The sequence below is a fragment of the Cebidichthys violaceus genome, unplaced genomic scaffold (assembly GCF_023349555.1).
Source record: "Cebidichthys violaceus isolate CVI_PGR_0920_01 unplaced genomic scaffold, fCebVio1.0.p SCAF_9, whole genome shotgun sequence".
NCBI lineage: Eukaryota > Metazoa > Chordata > Actinopteri > Perciformes > Stichaeidae > Cebidichthys > Cebidichthys violaceus.
In genome coordinates this window covers 14,675,795-14,685,865 of record NW_027176975.1, presented here as the reverse complement: position 1 = coordinate 14,685,865, position 10,071 = coordinate 14,675,795, and the positions used below count along the sequence as shown (strand labels likewise).

The 10,071-nt window shown below is 42.8% G+C and overlaps 1 protein-coding gene across 2 annotated transcripts; it reads right to left on the bottom strand.

Annotated features, from left to right (window-relative positions):
- Positions 1–1,591: 1,591 nt before the first annotated feature.
- Positions 1,592–9,183, bottom strand: zfand5a (zinc finger, AN1-type domain 5a). 2 transcript variants are annotated; one of them, XM_068703307.1, is made up of 6 exons: positions 8,886–9,183; positions 5,462–5,617; positions 4,741–4,843; positions 4,437–4,522; positions 3,770–3,898; positions 1,592–3,597 (listed from the first exon to the last, which is right to left on the bottom strand). In XM_068703307.1, the coding sequence occupies exons 1-6, from the start codon at positions 8,914–8,916 to the stop codon at positions 3,449–3,451; spliced, it is 654 nt and encodes a 217-aa protein (XP_068559408.1). In that variant the 5' UTR covers positions 8,917–9,183; the 3' UTR covers positions 1,592–3,448. The 2 variants fall into 2 exon arrangements, with proteins under 2 accessions (XP_068559408.1, XP_068559409.1); XM_068703308.1 differs by having other exon boundaries at positions 8,952–9,183.
- Positions 9,184–10,071: the final 888 nt, after the last annotated feature.

Sequence of the window (10,071 nt, the reverse complement as noted above, 5' to 3'; positions counted from 1 at the left end):
CATTCCAACTTCTGACAACAACAGCCCCTAAACATGTACAAATGCTTCCTGTGTATTGTGAATGTTCATTATTTATGGATGTTGAAGGGATTTAAAAAGTATATGGCCAAGCATTTCCCATGTTTATGTATGCATTCTTTGTGCATGTGACAAAAATGTTTACATTTTGGCCCAAATGTATTCTCATACTGATGTAGTATGAAATGTAGTAAGCACTAAAGATATGACATATAAACTATATTATAAACTGAGACAGGAACACATCAAAATAAGTAGAGGAGGAAGATGCAGTTAATGTGGGTGTGACCGTTTCCTTGAGAGGGAAGTGTGTGTTCATGTTTGTATTTACTGTCTGTGGCCTCATATAACTTCCATCTCCTTTTGCATATCTGTCTGTCACTTTCCTCCATTCAGAATCTCTGATGTAGAATACATCTACTGAGCCAGCATTTTAACCTCAGTCACAACCAATGGCGTGCACACACACACACACACACACACACACACACACACACACACACACACACACACACACACACACACACACACACAGAGAGAAGGGGTGACACATGAATGGGCTGCACACATCAGTGAAACAAATTATAGGTTAGTGTGCATGTGGGGGGGTTGAGGGATTACTGACAACTGACACACACACCCACAGAGTGCGATTCAGGATATCTGTAGTTATTCCAGGTCATATTTGGAGTGTGTTGATCCTCCTCTCATCTGTCAACACATTACTTATGAAGTGCACTCTTCTGTCCTCTCTGGTTCAAAGGACATGTGGACTTGTGATTAACAGTAAAGACGATGGTGTGGTCAGTGATTAATTTGCCTTATAATTATTTGTCATTATAGCCGGGTTTAGACGGCTCAATAAAAATATTACATTTAAACACTTAAAAGGTTTTCCCACCCAATATGCATTTGTGCAACTCCTCCATTGTACTTTACAATGTGATCTGTGTGTCTTTCTGTCACAGGGACACCACATGAGCACACTTCAGCTGTCTGAGCAGCTGTTGTCGTGACGCCATCTGTGAACACTCGGTCCCAGAGCTCCCAACAGGAGTGTGAGAAAACACATTGTCCCTGAAACACACACACACACACACAGATAATGTAAGTCCTGCATGTACGGCCTAGACATAGCGGAGAAGGATCGCTTTCTTCCAGGAAGAGTCACTTGAGTGAGGTTTACCGTCTGTGCTGCCACAGCTCTGTATTAAGGCAGGGTTAGCCTAGGTAAGGTATTAGAGGCTGGAGCTCCTGACATGTGGCTTCTACACTATTCTTGTCCCCACTGAAATTAGTTCCACAATGTTCACTCATAATCGTCTTGTGCCGGTTCATCACAAACTTCATCTTCCCAAAACAGCCTTATTTTTCATATTTACTATGCTACGGTATAAGGACCTGGTTAACTCCATTTAAACTTGCCACTTTGATCCGACAGTTTAATATGCACAAGACATTCAATAAAATGTGCAGTACTGAAAAATAGCCGAACACACTCCACCAAAACGCCAACAATATTGAGAAATGAAGAATTGGTGAGCTGTGAAAGTCATCACACAATGAAGCGTGGTAATGTCTCTCTCTGTACAGTTTTATTTACATGATACTATTCTGTCGTAATGCTGGATAGCAAGATTATATGTAATACATAAATATCAACACAGTTTGTTGTTTTTTCATTTTTTGTACAAATTTGCATATAACTAAGAATCAGAAAGGAAAAACTCAAAACGGATACATACAGTTGCCTTTTAAATGAAAAAAAACATCCTTACAGGGGGAGAAAAAAGGGGGATTAACACAAGTCACAAACATACGTTGGTTTCAATGCGTCAGGCAGCCATGAAAACACACTTTTGCACAGGAATGTGCACATGCACGCTCACAAATACACACACACACTTTTCTATGGTGCTCTATAGCAGTCACACAGACCAATAGCTGTTAGACAGATGAGAAGTTACATCTAATCTTGGTATCTATTATTTTTCATAAATCTATCTCTGGCATGCTCCTGTAGTTCTGTAAACATGTGCTGATAAACCGGGTAGCTCCACAGACAAAAAGGTTGAGACACACACACACACACACACACACACACACACACACACACACACACACACACACACACACACACACACACACACACACACACACACACACACACACACACACACACACACAGTTAGCGTATTAAAAAAAAAATCATGTTCACATACCCTAATTCCATAAAAAGCACTGAATGCATGCGCTAACATCAGTACAATATCAATGGAAGAGGAAACAAAGCTAATAAAACATAACAGATAATTGTCTCTCAGCAAATAAAATGTCCCTAAGTTGAGTAATGCCAAATATATCTGAAACACTAATGTAGATGAAGAGTAACTCGTGCATTTATCCCATTCATTCATGCTCCTACCAGGCCTGCAAGGGAAGGGTGCCATCCTTCCTCTCAGGCCACACATCAGTACACACAGCCCTGCACCAGGCGTCTGTGATTACAATATATGCTCAGACCAGTTGGGGAACTCCTTTACCCATCATGTCCATTGAAAAGGTTTAGATTTAGTGAAACTTGGGAGTAATTGGTTTGTCCCTGTCTAGCATGATACCTCCAGCCATAATGGAAACAGCCTCATCACAATCAAACCAATCAAAGTCAACACAGACATGCTGATCAAAGGGTCACTGAGGCTGACTGTCAAGATGATCCACGGTTCTGCTGGGGGTCGAAGCTGATGAACACAAAGTAAAAGGGAAGACAACAAAGCTTAACACAGCAGCTGTGAGGTAGGTAAAGCTAGGAAAGACAGAGACAAAGTAACAAAGCCCCTTGTGCATGGTGGGGGACAGTTGTACGGTTCTCCAAACGTTGACTGACTCCAGTACCAACGGAGCACAGAACAAGAAGTTGAAAAGGTTGAGGGACACAACTCGTGTAGACTGTTACTGTGTAATCTGAATGCTTTGAAAGACATGCTAGTGTCTGACACATGACAGGGTCTTAGTAAAATGGCTGTCTACGGTTTGGCACAAAATGGCGCCTGGTTTGGGTGAGAGGAGCACAGCGTATTCTGGACATTTAGCCTGGGCTGCTCTTAATAAGACAATACATATTCTTAAAAAACAAAAAAAAGAGGACTGAACAGCCGCAAAGTCACACCACAGAAAGTAGGATAAAACAAACTAATGAATTAATCAAAAAAAAAGAAAGAGGAAAGTGATCATTCATGCATCTCCCACAGACAGGATCTTTTGATTTTTTTCTTCTTTTTTTCCATAATTTTCTTGAGGTTGTAATTTCGTAAATCAAGTCCTTTCGATCCTCACTTAGCCACTCGTGCTCCTTTCAAAAAAGGTTCACACTCATTCTCCAGTCTTTGTCAAAGGTGTTGTCATCGTTGCTGCTTCTGTTTTGTAAAATCTATATTCTCTGGATCTTGTCCGCCACCACCACAGGGTTCTCTTTACGGATCTTGGCAGCGGCCTCGGCCTTGTAATCATAGGGACAATTGTGCTTGTCGGAGTACCGGTGGATGCCACAGAACAAGTTTCCACAGCGACAGTCGAACCCTGGAAGCACAAAAAAGGTCAGGGTTCAAAAGCTAGACCAGGAGAGTGAAAGTCTAAACTACAGAGCTTTGGCTTTCCATCTAGAACCAATAAAACAGTTACCACAACCTGCCTCACTGACAGTAATCACATGTGTTGCACCAGATGCTGCTTCATGTCCCCATCTGCTCACCTGTAAGGCCCACCCTTTTGCGGCACATGAAGCACCTATTCTTCTTGGGTTTTGAGTTGTCCCCCTTGCCTTCTTCACTGCTGGAAGACGCTACAGGAGAAGGGCTAGAAGCAGCAGGCTGGTTTACAACTACAGAAAAGAAAGACAACAGGGGAAATAAAATACTTTTTAGTCATGCTAGGTTTGATTTGACATTATCTTGATATCTTGAGAATTTGCAAGAGCAGCAGATTAATGAGTTGAGTTAATTGTTCTATAAGACATGCATAAACACTGGAAACTGAAAGGATCTCCTTATCTCTAAATTGCCCCCTTCTTTTTCTTGGCAGAAAATACTACACTGGCACTACACTGAGAAAGCCTCTGGCAGGCAGCATCCAATCTGAGAATACCCTCTGGTGTAGAGGTATTTTTAAACAGGTCTATTTTTAGACCACCTCTCTTTTTTGGAGGCTGTAAGTAAAACCAACAGTTGGATTTAAAGTATGCAGCTAAGCATCGAAAATAAACTGTGGCTACAGTGGTCCTACAAGGCGGTGTTTGCCGTAATACGTCTGTATGTGATCATTCATCTTCATGTGTCTGTTCTTTGCCTGTGTGCCACTTGTTTGTATCGGCTAGCCTGTCGGTAACTACATGTGTGTCTAAGTGAGTCTGTATGTTTTACCAGGCTCTAAGGGTTCTGGCTTGTCCTCTCTCGAGATGCTCATCTCTGTCATTTGTTGGGTCACAGGAAGAGATCCTTGAACAGTTCTGAAGGTTTAAATTAAAAAAAAGGGAGAAACAGGGATCAGCAGGAGAAAAGGAACCAGATGTTATCACATTCACCAATTACTAACTACCTTAACCACACACACACACACACACACACACACACACACACACACACACACACACACACACACACACACACACACACACACACACACACACACACACACACACACACACACACACACACACACACTGACCTAGACATGTCTGGTGAAGAGGAGGGGGAGGCATCAACCTTGGCTAGACTGGCTTCTAGTCTCTGGATGGCTGAGGCCTCTGAGGTAGGGCTACCAGCTGAGCCTGGGTGAGAACAGAGTGAACTCCATTACACAAAACAGTAACAAAAACATTTTAAATTGATACAAAAAAGATTAAATATGTACAATCATAGGTGGAAAATGACTTGTACATCAAGAACTGTATTAATGTTGAAATTAAATTACAATAAACTAATTTTATCTACCCCAGATCAATAATTTAAAATCTCTTCAGTTGACTCTCTCTGCTCTTTTTACGGTTTGTCTCATTTGAAAAATAGGTCTCAACAGGTTGCCGGTGTCACATTGTGGGAGAAACTTCAATGTTTGATCTTAGAAATGTTTAGAAGGAGTGAACACCCACCTAACCTTGAACACTGTAATGAAGAAAACAGCTGTCTTTCATTACAAAGAGTGGAAAAACAGAGAGGGAGGGCAGGGGGGAGGAGAGCTGGGAAATACGCCGACTGGCCTGGAACTGGTTTTATTTCAAAACAAACGTCTATACTTTCTTGAGTCCCTCCTTATCTCAAGCTGTAAATATATAGTTAATAATACATCTATTTGTTTACAACACAAACTGAGCTTCTGAAATCAATTTGTGGTGCAATCATTTCTACTTTTCTACCACATCTCTTTTTGTGTGTGTGAACCAACTTACCCATAGGGCTGAGGGGGCTCATGCGGTCGCTGCTCTGCTGCCGTGTCAGGTGATCCTTATAGCACACGGAGCACATACCATTGGTTCTTGGGTTGCCATAGAATCCGCAGCCCGTGGCACAAAGCACCGGGCTCTGGTTCGTCTCTTGGGCCATTGCTTAACAGAACAAGAGAAACAAGCGTGAGAATTAGACTGACAAACACACACAGAGAGATAGAGCATTTTCCCGCACCAACACATCAATGTGAAATACAACTGAGAGCTTCCATGTTTCCCCATCACAGGGCACGTTTCCCTATTAAGACGCCGCCGTCCTGACAAACTAGTTCCAAAGAAACTCGTTGCCAGGGCTCACAGATAACAAGCGTCGTATTATGAAAATTGGAAAACAACACGTCTGTCTCTTTTGACTTGCCCTTTAGCCAAACAGTAATGAATGCTTCTCCACAGGAAGTCCAGAGAACAAACAAACACTGGCTCTGTTCTGCTCAGCACCTTGGCAGAAGCCGGACGCTGTTCTGTCCAGCTTTGTTCACATTTGTGTCCCCCTTTTCTTCCCACAGCGCTGAGAACAGTTGGTATGGCTCTTCTTAACATTTCCCACCATCTCTCATTTTCATATCTGTATAGTGCTTTAAGAAAAACTTTGATCAGTTGCCCCTCTCCAAACAGCTAATCATATAGTGTCCCATAGTTGACATCACTTAGTTAACTCCAAATAAATAAAAGGTAATTGAATGTGTCATCACAGTGCGTCATGATAGTTATATGACCAAATATGACTCTTCACAACTACTAACACTGCCTCATCAGTGTATTCACTTCCTCCAGACACCAAACGAAGCACTGACTCATCGGCAGTATCTCTGCCACCAAAAGAACAAAGCAGTAACAACAACAAACTGTTTGTACCAAAAGACACAAGATAAGAAACAAAGTAGGTCGACAGTTTCAGAAAATATTCCCCTCCCCTCCCCCCTGTGATACTTGCCCCACAAGACATTTCAAAACCTCTTGAGTCATTTCTCCCCACACGTAAGCCTATAAATACGTGCGAAATTTGGCAAAACGTGTAGCCCTATGACGTTGTCGTCAGCCTGCTCTGCTGCAATGCAATACAACAGGAAGTTGTGTAATGGGAGGCGCTGCTTTTGAGGCAACAGATCAAAAACACCTTGATGAATGAACAACAGACGGGAAGTTCTAGATTAGCCAGATAAGAGGCCTCTCCTGTCTGTCAGTCCTGCACTGTCTTTGTTTTACAAATCGTCTGTGTGACCGATACCAGACCCTCCAGAAAAGAAAACAACACAGCCAACAACTACCAGAATCATATTTCCTTTCTAAACAACTTTTGTAACATGTAACATGGAGGCTGCTTGCTTGCGTTGTAGTGAAGCTCGTCTACATTCTGGTCACAGACACAAACAGGACAGACGAGAAGAACGTCCTGTCAGATCACTCGAGGTGTCCTGGCCTCACCAACACACTAACAAGTTCCATTAAATCTTGAGCTACCCCCCAACTCCGCCCCCCTTATCTGCCCCTGCATGCTATCACTGACGTGTCAACAAAAGGTTTTCCTCGGAAAAGCCCACAAGGACCGTCTCTGCCTTTGCGTCACGTGTTCAACTGCTGACTGCTGAAATATACTAGACATGACTGACCTGGAGGTTAGTAAGCGTGTAGCTGAACAGGAATTTGTCTTTGCATGTGATCGCCAGTATCATTCACTTTAAACCCAACACCAGTAAATTATGCTGACAGCTACATTTGGACTGTACAATTTGAACTACACATCCATACACCCACGATCTTACACAAGGTCTTCGAGTAAAAGCAGCTCCTACATCTGACAAGAAAAACAACATGAAAGATAAAACAAAAGAACACAACAAGGACCATAGCTGCTAACAAATTGACCGTGAACTATTGACTTTCTGACACAACGGACAGTGGGGCTCAACTGTCACGTTTGTGCCCAGCTGTCAGACAAACAGCATGTTAACCCAACATCAACCAAGACTTCTCACAAACCTGAGATGAGGTAAGAGGTAAAATCACACCGTTTACCCACATTTTTCCCAGCTTTCAACATGGAATGAATAAAGATGATTAAATGAGGTCTTTTAGAGAGAAAAGCACACATCCTGTGCATGAAATATGACTGATTGTTGTTAATGTTGGTGTCCATCACCAACTGGAGCAACTCATTCAACCACCTTGATTAATCCATAGCTAAATGACTGCTTAACGAGCTGAAATGTCCTAAATATGACATATATTGTGAAATACTGAACATCTGACAGGGCATGTCAGGGGGTTTCCAGCACAGGGCAGATTACCAACCACAATCATTCACCACCAACTTCCTTTCACAAACAAACTACGGCAATACAATGTGACCTAAAAATTGTTCTGTTTAGCCTCTAAGCGGCGGACTATTGAACTCAGTTCAAACAACATAGCTGTGAAACCTCGAGCAAACAAAAGGGGGGAAACAGTGCTCCTGTATCAGACACAGGTTTAACGTTAGCTCTCATTTCAGGCCCTGCTGGGCTGAAAACTACTGAGTCACACTGAAGGGCAGAACAGGAAAAAGACCACTGTTTTGTTACACGCACCGAATTTGTTCTCCTTAAAAGGAGACAATGTTGCAAATAATCACCAGAGAGCGTCAGGACGGCAACAGCACTGATGTTTAGTGAAATAACCTAGAGTCTAGACAGTGTGGTCTCTGCTCCCTTTGTTTCTTCTTTCTTCCTTTGTCTGCCATCTCTCTGCTTCCTGTTTAGACATCGTTGTGTAGCTCCCCCTTTCTCGCATGATTTCTACTTATTTCCATTTTCTACGTGTTTTCAACGACACAATGTGAACAACCTCGAGTATATAAATCACACTTAAGTACTAAGAAACGACTTGGTGGAGACACATAGCTCTTAGCACCGAGCAAACCTTCGTTTTCCTCTTAGCTAAAACTACAAAAGATGTACTGGCAGGTCATTTAATATTTAACTAAATGATCTGTAGTAATGTCAGAGCAACTCTTTCGCTCTACTTGCACATTCGGCTTATGAATTTTCTATTTCTAGACAGGAATTAGCTGGCTTTGGTTCCCCATCCCCCAGCTCGGGGCAAATAGAAAAACAGAAGAGACATCAACCAGCACTAGCTAGCTCCCTCCCTTGTTTTCCCCCGAAACCAGACGGAGTCACGTTTGAGGGCTTGTGATATTTCCAGTCAGGAGGAGGAGATGGTGGTGGTGTTGGTGATGACAACTTCAACGAGCCCAAAGACGAAAGAAACGCGTTGTTTACCACACAATACCACCACGCACATACACCCCCTGACCTTTCAATCCACCGGTAAAGGTCGCCGTGACCGACCGTCAGCCTAGTTAAACACCCCTCTGTTCGTTGTTTACCTCCACAAGCTGAGCTCACTTCAAAATTCATCCTTAAGAAAAAAAGCAATAATCCAAGATCATCACCTGCTAAAAAACGATGTAGTTTCTCGCGAGACGACAGGAAAAAGTGTCCGTTTGTCCTGGCGGAAGAAAAAAAAGGGTCGAGGGTTCCAGGTCCTGGTCCTTTACTCTTCCTACTTGTGTTTATGTGGCGGTGTCCTTCGTGTCAGACGGGTCTAGGTGGGTTTAATGCTCCCTTCCTCGCCCTCCTACCTCTCTCTCTTCCTCTCTCCGTCTCCCGTCCCTTCTGGATGGATGTTTGTTTCCTTCTTTAGTAAGAGGAGTGGCGGATGATGTCACGGGTAAAACAACGTGTCGCCATTGGCTGACAGCGGAGCCCCCGAGCGCTATGTACAGTTTAGTGAGTCGAGGGAGGGTTGACGGTTGTGCGCATGCGCGAAGTCAGTGTTGCGTTATTACACATCTCTTCGTCATCCACCCACAAGGCCGCGAATCTGTTTTATTGAGTAATATACCTAACGAATGAGTACATATTATTTGTGCTGACAAGACAGAATTTGAAAAAAAATTAAGAGGATGTTCTCCTGGGAATGCCTCTTTGTACAATATTCTATATCTGTGAGAGGGCACTATTTCTTGTTGAAACTGCCTCGCCCCTCCTGCCACCTAGTATGATTATTTATGTCAGGGGAACAAAACAAGTGCAGATTCATAACCACAAAGGTATACAACCCTGTTTGTTATGGGAGAGGTTGACCCCACCCCCCCCCCCCCCACACACACACACACACACACAGGCACACACACACAGGCACACACACACACACACACAGGCACACACACTTGTTTTGTTGACATTGAGAGCGTAAACATGTTTTCCGTGAGGTAACAACAGACAAGAGCCAAGCAGTAGGGGTGGATGATACCACACCATTTAAAACGGATACTAAGTCAAACTTGGGCCAGGATCACAGATATTGTTACCAGTATCAATACTTTTTTCATAATTAAAATTGGTGGATGTGACATCATATATAGGCATGTACATAGGCCGGTTCTGAATACATTTTCATTCATACTCTGTGATTTGTCAAACATAAGGCATTTCTTTTTTTAAACTTTTTTTTCTATAGTCAGCATGTCAAAACGCAAGAGCTTTTTTCAATTCTGATTATAAATACAA